This window comes from Melanostigma gelatinosum (assembly GCF_949748355.1).
Source record: "Melanostigma gelatinosum genome assembly, chromosome: 1".
Lineage (NCBI taxonomy): Eukaryota > Metazoa > Chordata > Actinopteri > Perciformes > Zoarcidae > Melanostigma > Melanostigma gelatinosum.
In genome coordinates, this window is record NC_136634.1 from 12,648,398 (window position 1) to 12,666,395 (window position 17,998).

The following is a 17,998-nucleotide window of genomic DNA, read 5'->3' on the forward strand; positions in this document are numbered from 1 at the left end:
GTGTCTGTGTGCAGGTGTGTCAGTCAGTGTCTTTGGAGGCTAGCAGCTTGAAACACGGGTCCTACTTTAGTCAATCAAGGCTATTAAGAGGAAACGTAGGAAAAGAGGCCAATCTGTGAGTGCTTTGAGAGGAGTCCTTTGTAGGCCACAGTGGACAGGAGGCGGATAAACTCACAGCGCAGGCCATCAATGGACAATAAGCCGTTCATACATGGACAACAACACACTGTATTACCATGTCATCATGAATGAACTTTGATAACTTGCAATAATCAAATGGAAACTATGCAGGGAAAGACACTGCTGTTGACATTAAAAGTTAGCAACAGCAGTCGACACGCGTCTGTGGCTTCTCATGAATTTCACCACACTCTACTCGAGCAGTGAGGCAAATTTAGTATGTAACAATTTTGCATTTGGGAGGAAGTCAAAACAAATTCAAGCGAGAAGCAAAAGAATTCCATTCTGACCAATCACACTTGCCCCTCGTGCTCCAGGCCTCTCAAAAGTCCAAAGGCAACCAATAAAAGCAATCGAGCAGAAAAACAATTTGTAACCAAACAGAGTTTTTCCCCTTGCTTTACGAGGGCTACGGTTCGAGGTACTGAGTGAAGAAGGTTTCTGCTTGGGGTGAATGTAATAACATGGGCTGGTTGTAACACTTCCCAAGATTTACATTTATGAATGTGACCTAGATGGGAGAAAATGTGGCAAAGGCCAGGAAAAGAGACGGAGGACGGAGGGTGCAGGGATGTAGATGGAATGTACCGAGAGAGAAAACACACACACACACACACACAAAGAAGCAATTACAAATGCATTCTTTTAGTATTTTCTGTTCACATCAGAATTGACAGCTAATGGTTGTAGTTAATATGCTATTAGATCTTCGATAGATGAAAAGAAAAACTGAATTTAGCCCCTTTCCCGCTTGACTAAATACCCACAAACACCCACTAACATCTGGTTTTTGTCTTTGGTGGGAAAGGTTACAATCAGCATTCATTCCTGGGACAAGTAACTTTACAGCAGTCACGGGTATTTATCGGATCCAGCTCCGCTCGGCAGTGACAGAAACATGACACTCGGGTGGACACGCTAATTTCAGCCCCTTTCTTTGTCATCTTGGCCATAAATTCTGTCTCAGCTGCGCCCGAACGTTGTTCCAAATTAGTCTGCATCAAGTTTAACGAGAGACTGAATAGGTAACAGATACTTGACAAAATAAGTAACCAACATATTCACTGGCCTCCATGCTGCTGTTCTCTGTTTACTAACCCTGGTGTTGAACATGACACACCAGAATAAGAAAAACAGAAAGGCATACACATCTACTGGCAATGGGAAAGGACTCTATTGCCTGTTCCCACAAACTCAAATTTGATGACATGGCTATTAACTATGAAACACCCTTTAAAGTTTTGACGAGTACCATGAGTACTAAAATGTATTACTCACTATTAACACATTTGTACAATATTTATTCATGCTCTTGCAGAGAGTTAAATAAGCACATTGATACCATTATCATATCTGTCTGTTAAAAATAAAGCTAAAGGCAGTTAGCCTAGCTTAGCATTAAGACTGGTAACAGGGGGAAACAGCTAGCACGGCTCCGGCCAAACGTAACAACCAGCACTCTAAGCTCAAGAATTAACCCTTTGTATATTTGTTCATGCAAAAACTGAATTGTGGTTATACTAGCTTCATATTTACTGTGCAGATATGAGATGCCCGACTGTACTGAGAAATCCCTGCAAGAAAATATTTTTAAAATATTTTAAAAATATGTATTATTTTATAAAATGCGAATATAATTTGCTGCTATAGCTTTGACACGAGCATTACAGCCCGTTTGCTATTATAACCACCTTTGCTACTATAAATAGTATTTGCGCATTTTAGATTTACTAGCAAAGTTGTTGCTACTTTCCACTTCACTATCAACACGTGTAGGCAATATACTGGCAGTCAATAATTAATGAATAGATAAGATGTCAGACATTTCCCCTTTGAGGTACGGTATACCGCAGCTGAAGGAGCAGCAGTTAAGGAACAACAATAGAAGCTGTTGTGTCCACGCTCTTTGTCTGACACACAAACACACAGAACCCTATCGACAGCCTGTTGTCGCTTCTCTTGCCCTTGGACCACTGTTTATAAAGACATAAGCCTCTAAGAGCACAAAGAGAGCAAAGGCTGCCGTGAAGGGAGCTTTGTCTGCTTTGTCGAATGTATTTATTTCAATGACACCATGGAGTTGTAACACTAAATCAATCGTTCCCAGTCCTCCGGGGAAATATCAGAGACAAGGGCGTGCGCTCAAACAAACCAGAGTTAACGGAACAGGATAACTGTGTCTCACGTGTTGAATTCAACCTCCTGCAGTTACCTACAAGGGCCGCTACACTAACGTAGAAAGGGTTGAAATGTCGGGCAGTTAAGAAGCACGGGCCCGGTTTCTCCTTTCCCAGGACGCCGGGAACCACACCGATGAACAAAAAGGAAATATGAGCATGCTAGTGGGGAACATGACGGATGTGATTATTCCATCTTTAGTCTGGTGGTTGTGGCGGGGCAGGAATGAATGAGCCTGATTGACATGAGTGCCATCTCTCTGGCACTAACACTGGCACGCTGCCTAAGCTCTGTACAAAATGGAGCAGAGCGCAGGCGAGCAGCTCGTGCTGGGTGGAAACATCAGATGTACGAGAAGTGAGTCATGGTGCCGAATGTGGGCCCAGGAAAGCATCGGACTGTCAAGACCGGAATTTGAGCCCTTTCCTGCATCCTGTCCCTATGACCACAGGACTTTGATAAGCTTCAGAAAAGCCATACTTAAAAGCTTCCGTGTGTCTGCTGTTGGATGTTGGTTAAACAAAGAACGACTGACAGATGATCATAAGTACTCGGCCCGCCTTGGTGCACAGTTACCTCAATCAAACACAACATAGACCGACATCAATATCATTCCCACCATCAGTTTAGCGCCGTCTTATTGCCAACAAATAGTCTCTGTATGGCCCTGCACATGTAGTCTGCACATACAGCCTGTGCTGTGTATTTCCCCCTCTCTATCCCTCACAACTGCAATGAGTAAGCCATCAGGAATTTCTACCTTATATGCTTAAAGGGGCAGACTCATTCCACCACACTTAACATACATGCCTTATTCCTTAAGTATCAATAAATATAGCTCTTAGCCGGCACAAACGGAGCCTAATTTCAACTCTGTGCGATCTTTCTGCAACTAATCTTGACAACAACAAGCATGAGCTATGTGGTAGCTCCAGAAATCAATTTACAAAAGCCTCTGAGGGGAAAGGAGGATTTGCATTCTGTTTTCTGATTAAATCATGTTCTTGTCAATAACATTCTGAATTAATTAATTAGCACAGAGAACCAGGAAAACAACCAACAGGGGAAAATAGAATAAACTGAAAATGCTGTTAACAATTAGATGGACGTAACTCTGCTGTTTTAAATGATAAGTCTTGTGATATTGTGTATTTTTCTTATTGTCAATAAATCTCAAATAGCATTTGCTAAGACCTACAGCTTTAAAAGAAAATGACATAGCCTTGTTTTTATAAATGGCCATATTTCACATCTTACCAATGGGGTTAGGGCAGAGTGTCACAGACAGTGGAGACGGTATTAAGAAATAGATTGTTGGTTTTGGTTGTTTTATTGGATTTGTTGACAATAATAAAAAATAATTGAATATTGACAGCCTTATAAACTCTAACAAAACATATCAAAACATAGAAAAAAGGAGCTGAAAGAGTAGAAAAATACATCCTCTAAAACACACATTTTTATCCTACTGTGAAGTGGCCTTAGGTCAGAGCACTCAGACCAGAGATATCAAGTGGGTCTCTGGCAAGGAGGGAGTAAACATATTGTCAAATGCAAAAGTCTCCCGGGCCAGTGCCTTGCTGCATTTCTTCTGGATTCACTCCGAGGATACACAGAGCACAGACTGTCTGTGGCACAACAGGACAGCAGGTCACATTTCACCTTACATCACTGGAGCGCAGACGCTAAAATTCAAACTGGCACTGCACCAATTCCAACCCAGTTTTGCTTTATCAAAAAGCAAAGGCAGTTTCAGTGTTTGGAATGTTTTGATCATTAATTACTTAATTAATTAACATTCACAGTCAGACTTATCTTCTGACATTTTCTATTGATATCAAAATACAATATTCAGCATGTGACATTCCTTAAAATCAGACAACCTACAGTAAGTTAGTATTCTATAACATAAGAAAACATGTGAGCTGTGTGAGGACTACCGTGTGTGAAAGTGTGTGCCTCCTCGTGGAGCTATGAAGACGAACCTGCCCTGAGACTGAGCATGGACACAGCAGCACGGTTTCCTGCTCGTCTGCCTAATTTTAAAGCCTCTTGTCTATCTGGCTTTGGCTCGGGTTCAGGGGCAGAAGGGAGGCCTGTCTGCGGAAAACACAGACACGGAGACCTGAGAGGGCTATTTGAAGCAGGCCAGTTTTCAGTCACGGGATCCCCCAAAACTCAAAGCAAACAGTGTGCTATGTCAAAGGATCCACGGCATGGCCAAACAAGCCAGCTGGCTGTGACCGCTGCAGCGATGAGAGAGTGTCTCCTGACAAGTAAACAGAGCAGAGATATCTGACAGCCAGAGCTGTTAACAGCCCCCGATAAGCCCTGCAGAAAAGAGTGAGGTGAAAATAGAGGAAACACCAGAAAGGATAAACAGAGTTCAGATCAAGGCTGAGGCTAAGTGAAGTGGAGAACGTTAGTGAGGAAGAAACAGACAGACATGGTACGAAGTGGGGAAAGCAGCAGCAGGGAATACAGGGAGGATTTAGGAGGAAGCATGGGGGGGGGGGGCAGAAATGGGGGAGTGACGGGCACGTTTCCAACCCACCAAGCACTGCGCTTTAGTGAGAGCTTGCTGTTGAGCTTGTATATGTATACTTGACATTTGTCTGACATTTCCCCTCAGTGCACCCTCCTTCTGCGCATGGCTCCTCAGTCAGGGCCTCTCTCCGCATCGCTGCCTGCCACTAAAAAGCACCCAGAACCTCCGCTCCAATCTGCACATCCCTACACACAGTCACTCCCACTCACTTCCATCCAGCCACATGCACAGAATTAACCTTTCAGTTGTTTGTTTCTGTCCAGCATCATACATATATAGATATACATCTAATACACCCAAAACTGTTGTGGGAAAAAAAAAAGTATCTGGTAGGCGTCATGTGGAAAGAGGAGTTTTGTTGTTGCCCTGTGAAGCACTTAAGGCCCGGAGGCTAAAGTAGTGTGGCAGACAGCGCTCCCTCCTCATGTAGTGTAATTAAAGAGGAGACCGGGCCATATTGACTATAAAACCACTGAATGCCCTTGAAGGAACATCTGTACTGGAGAAAAACAAGACAATTATGCAGAGGGGTGGAGGGAGGAGAGAGGAATCTTAAGCAGGAAGGAGAGAGGTAGACACATCAAGCCATAAAAATACAGGGTGACTGTGTTGCTCCCCGGAGCCTTTATCTACAGCCGTCTAGATGAATGCATTCACCCTGACCTCGGCCTGGGCCTCACAGAGAAGTGAACTGGTTCAAACAATACTCCTGCTCTGCCTCTGAACTCCGGCATGTGAGAACAACAGACTGCAAAACACTACATAGTATCTAGTGTGGGAAGAGCAGACGTGACTTGAAGGTCATTCACAATGTAGCGTTTAGTAAATAAAGCAAGATGTAGGAGACTATTGTTTTTTGAAGATTTGTATATAAAACAGAAAACTATTTCTAAATTCACGTAGCCAACTCTACATGGATCAAGGAATCGATAACAACACGCGGGGAGCTCAGAGCATGCAAGACAAAACAGAGGCATAACAATAAACACCATAGCTTTTCTATCGAGAGACGTTATCACCAGGAAAGGGACACTATTTGTTCTGAATGTCCCCAAGGTTGGAGGAGGGTGGTGTTTAAGACTCCCAACTGACCGTGGGAGCTGTACACAGGTGGTTTGTAATCGAAAAGGGCTTCAGGGACATTTTCCCACCATTATTTCAGACAGATGATAATAGGACAGAGAAAATGGCCCGCAGCAGCAGTCTGAAACAAGCTTTCGATGCCAAAAGGTCTCGGTTTATACATTCCTTTTCACCAAAAAAACATTTATCTGTGAATCTTTTTTTTACTCCACAATACAGTATGGATATTCAGACTCAAGAGAGAGGGAAATATAAGAGGCCAGTCTCTCTCAAGTACCAAAGTGTTAATGGCAAATTAAGAAATGAAAGGGAAATAGTAGACGCAACCCTGACGACACAGCATTGATCCAACATCACCATCCAAACCTCAAATAAAAAACATCTGTCAAAGCAAAGCAGCAGAAAGATGGAAGGCCATAACTTGTCCTGTTATATCTTGTTATCGGCATCTGAAAGGCTTTTCATTCATCATTTCTACAAAATTTCTACAAAAACCTCTAAAATACCTCTAGCACTGGCACTTTTTTGTGATATTTATGATACAGACACCTAATGAAATTGAAGCACCATTAATATGCTTTAATTATTTTGTGTATTTGTAAAAAGATTTAAAGATATGTTAATAGTCTTTTCTGATTTTTTGTGATTACCATTTGCACTGGTGAGATAGGGAATTGTGTGTTATTCTTAAGTGCAGTCTGTGAAGGAATTCGACACTGATCATAACAACCTCTGCAAACCCTCTTCACCCTTGGAGAAATGTTAAAAAACAAAGATGGCCGAAGGAAACAACTAGGGGCTGGATATCTTCATAATAGCTGCACGAAAGTCGATACAGCTAAAGAAACATGATATTTAAAAAACAGTTGGCTTTTATGTAAGGAAGGACGGAACATTTCACCAATAGCTGAGCTTAGTCTGTCTGTGTCAACCAGGCTGCAGGAGTACATTTTAAAAAAGGCTTGAACTGCCTGCTACAGTCGTTTTGAAGAGACGTGAGACAGCTGATCTGGTCGTCCCAATTTCTACTCAAAATGCACAAGCTGTCTCTCAGTCTGTAATCTGAGAGAGTAAGAGCGGTGAAGATATGTAATGTTGCTACAAGCTGCTTCACTCGCCTTGAGAGCCGTGCGAATATAGCTAGATGATATGACCCTCCTCTGAACTGTTTTTAAAAATGCATGACCCTACCGCGGGGCCGAAGTTATACAAGGATGACCCTCCCCCAAATTCTTCAATATACCCCTTTTCATGAATTGCAAAAAGTCCCTCAGGCAAATATTTAACTGACATGGTCCAGACAGGTAGACTAGCTCATTTCTTGGCAGAGCAACGTTAACCTCAACTGAGTATGTCTTTCTAATACCCGGTGCTCTATATTGCAGCCATCCTTCACTCCACAAATAGCCTGATCTGAAGACAAGGTCTACATAATGAACAGAGAGGAAATGTTTGCACTGGCCCGTGGACAATCCTGCAGCCTGACGGAAATGAAGGAAAAACACTGCATAGATTCATGGGATTTGTTCGCCAGTGAAAAAAAATGCACAATTTCAGAATGTTTATAAGACTGGAAACCACCTACATTGATCAAAGTCACATCCACATTTACTGTACTTGCATCCCAAAATGTTGCACACCGCTGTACAAAATCCAAATGCATTTGGCAAACATAACATTTAAAGCTGCTTTGTTCTTTCTCAACATCATGTGCTGGGATAAAGTATAAAACAAAAACAGAATAGACGTTACCTTTCTGGCACTGGCTGGAGGTCCAACAGCGGTAGTCGTAGTTGTCATTGAATGACGTCCTCTGACAAAGAGGGTTGTCCTCCATGATGCCTGGGCAGACATTGTCGCACTCCTCTGCCTTCTTATTCCCATTGATAACGTTGTTGAACTCAGCATCCATAATAAGAGACCAGTCCACTGAGTCCAGGTAGCAGAGCTCAGGGTTCTTTTCGATCCGCATGGCTCCCCGGGTGATGTTCCTTAGGTTGTACAGGCCGATGTCCTTCAGGCTGGTCATCTCGTAGATCACCAGGGCATAGTTGTAGAAGAGATTGCGCCCACGTATGACACTCAGGTTGGGGAAGAGCATGCTGAGGCTGTCCAGGCCCGAGACACGAAACAGCAGCAGGTAGTCGGTGATGACGGTCAGCTTTGGGAAACTAAGGGCGCGAAAGGCCTCCTGGTGGATGTTGTTGGTCTTGTCGTTGATGAGGAGGATCTGCAGGTAGCCCTCCACCACCGTACAGTTCTCCAGCCGCCTGAACTCGCTGATGTCATTTCGGATGTCGATACTGGGACCACAGACTGGAATAGACAGAGAAAGACAACGTTTATTTTCTGTTGTATCAGAAATGAATTGAACAGAAATGTTTGGTAGGAAATACAGCAATGCTTCATGCAGATTACTTTTGCCAAAATATTTGTATTATAATAATCTTCTTGAGGCATATAATCCTGTTAGTCAAGACGGTGAGGCTGGTACTTTGCTGGCAACATGTCATACATACAAATAATACAGAGCTCTGAAAAAAGGAAATCATATTTCAAGCTACATTGTAGAAAAGAAGTTTGTGTTCCCTCAGTCATGTGTATCATAGCACAAAAGAGATGCGTCATCAGGGTCAGCTGAGGTAAAAGAGACTTTTTAATATCGATGTGACTTGTTATTTAGTTTCACATGGACGCAGGTTAACACGTTGATACACCCTCTGTATCTCTATCCATCACATCAAATGCAAACCTTTCCCTGTAAAATGTTGTGTCTGTCACCTCAGATAACCCCAGCATTTGAATAAGTCATTCCTCTGTCCTCGGAAAACAACACTTGAAACCAGCACCTGGAGTGCTCTCAAACACACACACAGACACACACACACACACTAACGACACCATTTATTATTGATAACAATCAACTCTCCCTCGAATCGTGCATATCAATTACTACACCTGGGAATGAATGGTAGATGATATTCTCATCATGTTATTGTGCGTTAATGCGGTGGTTCCATTACCTTGTTTGTCTGATATACCTTCACAGCCTTGTCTAAGGAAGTGCGATCTAGTGCCGCGTCATCGACACCACTGTCATGTTGCAAATAAGTTTCATGAATTGCTTTCATGCTGTATGCATTCGTACCTCTTGGAGTGGGAACATTAGAAGTTTTTATCATTTATACATTATTGTTGGCGAACCAACCATTTTTAGCAATTATTTTTCACTCACTGCTTTGACCATTCACCCAATATTTTGAGTTAACGGGAACTATTTACTTTTAGCTAACGCTGACCGGTTTAACCATTACTTTTAGCTAACGTTAAGTATTTTAACTACCGGGAATAAACCTTTACTTTTAGCTAACGTTAACGATCTTAACTAATAAACCTTTACGTTTAGCTAACTATTTAGGCATTATACAGCTACCTGTTTTAACCCTAGTGGACTGTAAAGTAGACGACGCGTCTACACTTTCGCCATTTTGAGTTTCTGACGTCATTAATGGCCAGCGGCGGAGCGGCGGTATCGAGGTCCCGCCCACGCGTCCGCCCGAGCCAGTCACGAGCCACCTCACTTGCTGGTTAACTAGTTTTGCACTCTCAATTGCAACACAGGTGTTACAGCTGACTCAATATGTGGAGGTAAATTTTCAATTAGTGATTCGATTTCTTAATTGAACCGCTATGCAATCTTGCCACATACCTCCAAGCAACTGTACCTCCTGAGGTTCAAGCCTACTCATGTTTAAGCATCACTGCTCAAATGCCACCGAGCTGAAAAGTTTTTCTTTAAAACCCAACAGGTAAAAATCTCTAAACTCCCTTACATAAATACATGTATTGCATAAACTATTTACGAACAATACATGATTTATATAGTTACAGAATTGGGACTGAAGCTAACAGCTTGCATAATATTTTGAACCGTCTAAAAGAAGGTTCAACAGTCAGCACAGGAAATGCCTTGACATATGAGCTCCTTGGTTAACCTGTTATGTTCTTACAGAGGCTCAGGACGCCATCGCAGTGAGAGACACTGTCACAGCGGCCGGTCCGAGAGACGAACAGGCATGTTTTCAATGGGAGTGTTTGATCCATGTCAAATCACTAGGGATAACGCAAAGAGCTGAACTGTTTCTAGTCCTAAAATAAACACTGTGCCACCAGATGTCTTCCTAAAATGGTTGTAGAGATTTTTAAAAATGACATAAGTGACCTCCCCTCGGCATTTAGTCAACCATGTGTGTAAGTGCTCTCAAAATGTCCCTGTGCGTAAATTAACTGAACAAAAAAGGCAATGTTTGAGGTTCTTTGTTCAGACTATTCTGCCAAAAATAGAAGCTGCATTGTTTATGTGCGTGAGTGGGCTATATTTGGTCCTGTCAGGGTCTTTCACTTCTCCAAATTCAGAGCGGAAACGATTACTCCGCAAGAAAATAGTATTTACTTTCTCCAATCAACACCAATGCCCCTGGGCTCCACTTGTGAGCCATCGAACTGCATGTCTTCTTTGTTTCATTCAGAATTTTCTCCCAGCTTCTCCAGCAGCCGGAGAGAGAGAGGGAGGAGGGGTGGAGCCACTCCAATACAAAGACTAATTTGTTTGTTAGTAAAGAGAGACTCTAGGCCCCACTTCCTGATGAGGGCATTAATAAAATCAGGCGGCGTCTGGACAGAGAGTGGGAGGGGGAGCGGAAAGACACTGTGACAAAAGAGAGATGAGGTTTCTGCCATCATCCTACTGGTGTAAAAACACAAACAACAGAAACTGCTAAATGCATTCAATGTATTTCTGGGTGTCAAATATTCCTGTGTCTTTTACCACTACCTCTAATTGATTTATACTAAAAACTGCTGAATAGAAAGAGAGAAGAATAGAGCAAAGGAAAGCACAATGAAAGAAACGCCTCCTCTTTGTGATGCCCTTGTTCTACTCATTAGACATGTTAAGTACCAGGAATGCCAATCATTTCCTTGGAAAAGGATTGAGTAGGATGTTGCCTCAAAACTAAAATACCCGGTTTTAAACGGAAACGTATTCATGCGGATGTAGCCTCAGCCTCCAGGCTTCTCCGGTTCTTTCCAGTCAATCCATTTGTCGTGACGACAACAATGCATGAATCAAATGTGAATACCAAACCCTTTATTTATTGCTACATAAACAGGAAGAAGTGGTGGGGAAAAAAATGAAAGCCCTGACATATAATAATGACCAAGAAGTGATGTGATGCTTTTAGCAGCAGTGTCCACAAAGAGGGATATGCCGGCATACATGTGTCTGACTCTCCCTCCTGTCTCTCTTTGCTCTTCACACTGCTGAGCAAACACGCATATCTCCACAGCGTAATGCGATCCATCGGCTCATGTTTATGATTGATAAACCTTGCCCTGGCCCTCCAGGCAAATGCCATCACACATGTACACACATGCACACACACACACACACACTCACACATGACCCTAAGTCAGTCAAATCAAGCCAAAGCTAATGGTCACTGTTTATCTTAACTTCACATAAACTGTGATTCCGATTCAGTAAACACCTGATGTGTAAATAAACTAAATCATAGTTTTTGGCTTTGCAGAAGAATGACTTTCAGACCACATGTCGTCATGTTTATCAAAAGGCCAGAGACTCACTTAGCATTACATCCATCTTCCTCTGAAGAGTTGAAGAGGTATTATGCGAGTAACTATATTATTTTTTGATTATGTCGAAAAACGATAAAGTATCACACTGGGGCCTTCAAACATTAAGTACTTCTATTGGAGAATATAGTAAAACCACTATTATTTGTAATGTTTTAGAATTTCAGTATAGTTGTATTCTGTAGCATTGAGAGAGCTCCACCGAGATATTTATCATATGCTATATTTAAAAACAAAAATCCAATTAAAACCATATCAAACAAATACAGCTTTATCAGTTTTGAGAATGCCACACTGTCTGCATGTTGTGTGACCCCAACATGGCTGCAAACGCACCCAAAAATGTAAAATGTCTGGTGTAGGAAATATTTTAAAAATATGCATCTTGTATGAAAGAAAATGTTAAAATGTCTTATCTTGTGTTTGTCATCATCCTTCTTAAACAATGTATCAAAGTCAGTACTAATTGTGAGACATGTTTGTTATGATTATATGCATAATAAAAGTGTCAAATGTACGTTGTTTTAATTTTTATTAGATTTGATTTTTCAACTCAACATTCAGATCTAGTCCATAGGCAATCACAAAGCATCTTATTCTGCTCATGAGAGGTGCACATAGATGCATATATGGCATGAACAAATGTTAGAAAGATTTAACTCACTGAACCATAACAACCGGCACAAAAATGTCCCACTAAAATCCAGTTGTTGTTGTTGCAGTGAGGGGGCTGGTCACTGTGCGGTCATATCCCCTCACACCTGTCACATCAACTGGCCCTAATCCCCAGCACAAGTCATCTGACCAGCGGTCTGGTGGGCCACTTCCCCTCAGTGGACCATACTTCAAACACTGTGGCTCAGATTTCACCAAAACCCCAAACAGTAACATTACACTCTCCATCACAACAAATGTTCACTACATGGCCCCTCTGGTGTATAATAATGAAATCCACAAAAGAAAACAAAGTAGAGTGAAGAATAAAGCATCATTTCAGGCATTCTCCTAATGAATAGATTTAATCTGAAGCTGTAGCCCTTTATGACAGTGTATTGCTATATTTCATGCACCTATGCTGAAAATCACATGCAAATACAACTTGCACCTCAGCGTTTACGGTCTTCCTTTATCCTTCATTAAACACAAATGACCAAGTGATGACCTGACGATTGAAACAACGACGAGGTTTCTCGCTGAGATTCTGAAAACCCCTCTGAGATTAATCTTTGGCTGATGAGTTCTCCACTCGGGACAGATCCACATTCAGTTCTTGATGAACAGCTGTCAACTGATACACCAAGTGCCATCCATTGGAAGAGCTAACATCTGCAATCATCTCATAAATTGTACAATGCTCCACGGGCCAATAAAACGGCAGCCTATGATGATGTATGTGCGGTTGGCCGGAGACTACTGCGTTTGAGCAAATCCAAAGCAGGCCGCTTGAAATAAAGTGTTTAATTAAGCATTGTAAACCTCAGCTGGCAGCCTGGAGGAGCTGCAGGACAGCGTTTGACTGCACTCTCACAAACTAGCCCAGTGACACACTTTCAAGGCATTCCTGCCAGGAATAGGGGAAGGGTACGCATGGTGGAAGGGTGGGGGGAGTGGCATGTAACCGTGTAGCTCCAGTCACAAGATGGAGTGGGGCACCTTGGAGTAGAGTTACAGCAGTCATATCTGAGCCACTTGCCCCTCTGGCACGCTAGTTTGAATGTATGCATTTTGCAGTGTTTATAATTTGTTTGTGAACTTTTACATGTGCAATTAGTTTAATTCAAATATATATATATATATATATATATATATATATATATCTGAGCCACTTGCCGGATCACAACAAGGAGAGCACTGCAACATGCCATACCCCAAATGGAGTGGTGGGAGGGATGCCTGTCAAGCACAATGCTTGCTGACGTTTGATTATTTATGCCGCCATTCAAGTTTTCTGGAGCAACCTGTCCCTTCATAAATAACTAAACAAGAACACTGGTGTGCCCTCATGGAACGGGACAGAGGGCGCCTGTACTCACGCAACCCCTGCGCCAATGTTGTTGGTGACATATCTATTTATAACCCTAATAGTAGTGATGCCAAGTGATGAAGTTAAGCGCATCGGTCTGTACAGGAGACCGCTCCGTACGAACAGCAAAAGCCAATAAAACAGTTCACAAACTCTCTACTCTTCCAATCAACAGAACCAAGTCTGTTGCTCTTGCAAGTGTATTTTTGCACATTTCCAAACATCGAGTCTCTATCTACCTCGCGCTCGCTCCCTTTTAGAGACTTGTTTGCTGCATACACCTGGAAGCCACGGCATGGAATGTTTACTGTGGTGAGAGTGAAAAGGGATCTTAATTAGATATTATTGGTGTGGCGAGATTATCAAAACGAATAAGAGAGAAGAAAAAAAAAAGTGTTCAACCCCTAATGGAGCTCTTGGATATCTGTGTTTTTCCACTAAGTGATGATAGATATATTGTGACTCTCTGCAGCCCAGTGAAGCAAACATCATCCCCAAGCAATAAACTGGTAAGACTCATCCCTGTCTTGATATTCACCACAGTCTTTGTCTATGAATGCTTTGTTCTGAAAAGCCTGATGTATTATACACCACAAAGCATTTAAGATCTGAGGGAAACCACTTGTCTCCCAGGCCCCTACTGCGTTCATGGGTGTCTCACTAACTCAGGAGGGTGCACAGAAACGCACCCCCACATGGCTGTGGTCGGCAGTAGGACGAAAACAGTTTTTTCTTCTGTTTGAATGCTAACAGAGGCCAGTCTACATGTCAAGTTGTCTCCACCATCCTCCACATGTCCTCTCAGGAAACAGGCAAATTAGTACGGAAGTGATGCAATGCCCTAAACACATAAACAAATCATGCCACCCAGGTTACGCAGACACACGATCTCTGGGCTCAAGGTGGAACTGGAGGGGTCTTGATGTTTACTGAGCAGCAGTCCAATGGCTGTAAATTGAAATAAACACATTAAACTCCTCTTAGTTCAAAAGGAATGTGACTTTGAAGAAGTTTTAACGTGGAAGTAGTATGACAGACGTTATCCCAAAATTGGCTAAATCGTTTTTAAAATTACATTTAGTTTTGAGTTAAGATTTTTTAAAGACAGATTCATTTGGTATTATCTTTGCCAAACATGGTATTTCGAGAGATTCAACTGAAAAGCCGAATAGTTTTACATCATCACCAAGCAGTTGGAGAACTTTCTTTTAAACGGCTGTGTAGGCCTTCATATGCTGAGCAATGAATCGTTAATTCGTTCTATTATAGCATTGCCAAAAAAAAAGCCCCCTTGATTCCAGCTGCTACATTAGATAAGATTACTTAAAATTGCTTTAGATTAGATGAGACATGTGCAATATGCTCGCTGAAGCATCGATGAGCACATTCTACATTTTAAACCATCAAAACAAAACATTGAAATAACAGCCAGGGCAGTGAAATGGGTAAAAGTTGAGGACATTTAACATGACTAAACAGAAAGTACTTTGAAAAGCATTTTAGCGGAATCCATGAGAAATAGTCAGTGCAAGTCTGTTATTGGTTGGTAAAGTACATAAAGCACTCAAACTGAAATCTTAACAGAGAAAATAAAATCTCTAAAATTTGAAAATAAAAAAAATATTCACCTACTCCTCTGTGTTGTTTTTCAATACGTGTCTCTGTATTGTCATTTTTCATCTCCAGTGTTGTATTAACAGGGTGAAAACATGATGCTAGGACTGGATAGGAAACGCGCCTGCGCTCAGGAGCGCCTGTATGTTGAGGCTTGCATTAATTGACGCTACACACATAGCTGCACACAGAGTTGCCTACAGTTTAATGAGAAAGGGGTTTGGACAGCATCATTACTTCCGACAATAAGCTATGTTTAATCACGGCGACTGTTTATGAACATAGTCGGCTGAAGTAAGCCTTTAATATTTTATTTGCATGTTGTTGTTGTTTTTTTTATGTATGGCATTTTCGGAAGCAAATGTTTGTGTCTGATTGAGGATTTCCATGCGCAGCGACGCCACACAACGAAATGCAAAATGGCCACATGGTCGTAGTAACCTTCAGCTCTGGTCCCGAGATTCATCCTGCTCTCTGGATGTCTGACGTGAAGATTACGGCGACGTGTGTCTACAGCTCTACCTGTTTCTAAATAAACAACCGCTTGATCAAATGTGGCGACATTGCGCACAATAAAGCAGATTGCTTGACGGGCAGCTGTACCACATGTTCCTCCGCTAATATGCAAGTAAAAGGCGCACGTCGGTGAGCTATATGCTCATTCGGTTTGTAGTATTGAGTATCTAAGACCTGAGGTAAAAAAAGAGAAGGTGTTCCCCATAATTGTGTTTTAATAAACACAGTGTAACCCATTATGTATCCCACTAGTCAGCAAAATACTGCTTTATAAGAGGTTGAACTGAGACTCAAAAAGCACATTATGTATTAAGGCCAGCCCCTGTGTCACCAATACACTTTAACAAAATAAGATAACAAAAAAGACTTACTCTCTCCATGTGTGGACCAGATGCAGATAGAGACAGAGAGCATCAAACCCCAAAACAAGGTCGGGCTACCCATCCGTGTGCCAGATCTCATGTTCAAAAAAATAAAAAGGCAGGGATGGAATTTAAGTAAAATAATGACAAATATACACACCAGCTCTTCAAAAAGTAATATGAAAAAGAGGAGGAACAAATGTCTGGAGCCCTAAAGGGATAGTCTATGGTAGCCTGCAAATGCGTGGCTTCCAGGATTTACTCTAAAAAATATAAATAAATGTGTACAAATCGCTTTGATAAGGTATTCCTTTGGGGAAAAAAATAAAAATGAAACAGTCTGCTATTTTTGCCAATCACAGGATACTTTGACGTCGGCTGTTATGGCACACAAGCCAGTGATTTTACTGGATAAATGATGGTAATCCCCATCTTCAGTCTCCATCTCTTGAAAACAGCAGTGCGCGTACAGTGCGATCAGGCCTGGTGATAACAATACAACAAATATCAGACGAGATGTTATTATAGGGATCCTTTCCCACCATAATAAATTAACGCCAGTCGCTAACAAGGATCCCCCGTGATTGTGTATGAGGGGTGGAATGGGGCAGAAAACACGTCCAGATCCACAGGGGTGGTGGCTGCGAGGTTGAAAAATGAATGAAAACCCTTTTTTCCCCTTCTTTTTTTTTTGCTTATGCCATTTAATCAGCACAGGCTCTCGATCCCCACAAAGCAGTCCTCGCCCTCGGTGAGAAGTCGCTTTATAACCCAATTGTCCAGCTCCTCGGGTCGGACTTATCTCTGCCGTAAGTCTGGATTTGCAGCTGAAAGAAAACACCAGACTTGTGCCACGCAAGAGAATGGGTCTCCAGCTCTCCTGCTAGACGACCTCAGCTGGGGCTGGGAGGGAGAATGTGTCCACCAGGAGTTGCCCTTTGCGTATGTTTCGCGTTTGGTCTTTATCCTCATAAAAAGAGAGAAAACAAGAAACTCCCGCTGCGTGTATATCCAGAGGCTGAAATCCTACGGTTCGCCCTCAGTTAACGCAGGCTGTGGGTCCGCGCTCCTCCGTGGAATCTCTGCTGTAAACAAGAGTCGGCTTCTCTCACACAGAGACACATAGTGCTACGGATAAGGTGGCCGGGAGCAGGGCGGAAAACCCGGACTGGATTCAGACCCAGGGATTCCCAAATCCCACTACACCCCAAAGGAGACGTCTGGTAGTAACACCGCACAACCCCACCTGCGGGTGTCGCTGGGCAGCCGTGGTGCGAGTAGCCTCAGACCTTTTAATTCAGTAGAGAATACGATGCCACAGTGTATAAACGTCATGCTATTATTCAAAGCCATGCATTACAATTTGACTTCATTAAAAATAGGAAGTGTCTGCATCAAAATATTAGTAAAGTACTAATTTTGCAGAATAGTTTTCAGAATAATGCACATTATACATGTGTTATGATTAATGATGCATTCATGTATAGGCTACATCACGTGAATATTTCTGCGGGTAAATGTAATGCAGAGCAAGGTTCGACAATCAAAGAAAGGGACTTGTCACAATAGGTCTGGCTTATTCAAAGGCCTTTATTAACAAAAGGAAAGTAAATGGTTGACCTTTTCTGTGGTCTGTAGTTGCATGCGTGGCTATGGAAATGCAAAACCAAGGATTGGCAGCAAATGTTGCAATTTTGAATGTGTCACATACTTTGAAAGAGTCGTTTTAGCACACGTCGGTGAGCTTTATGCTCATTCGGTTTGTAGTATTGAGTATCTAAGACCTGAGGTAAAAAAGAGAATGATGTTCCCCATCATTTTGTTTTAATAAACACAGTG

General features: G+C 42.1%; 1 protein-coding gene across 1 annotated transcript in view; it reads right to left on the reverse strand.

Annotated features, from left to right (window-relative positions):
- The window catches only part of igf1ra (insulin-like growth factor 1a receptor), a 68,233-nt gene extending 51,057 nt beyond the window's left edge, over window positions 1-17,176 (reverse strand). The window contains exons 1-2 of the mRNA XM_079272106.1: window positions 16,169-17,176; window positions 7,742-8,305 (exon numbers count right to left, since the gene is read on the reverse strand). Coding sequence (XP_079128232.1) covers window positions 7,742-8,305; window positions 16,169-16,259 — 655 coding nt within the window. The 5' untranslated portion in view covers window positions 16,260-17,176. The remainder of the gene's footprint in view (window positions 1-7,741; window positions 8,306-16,168) is intronic.
- Window positions 17,177-17,998: the final 822 nt, after the last annotated feature.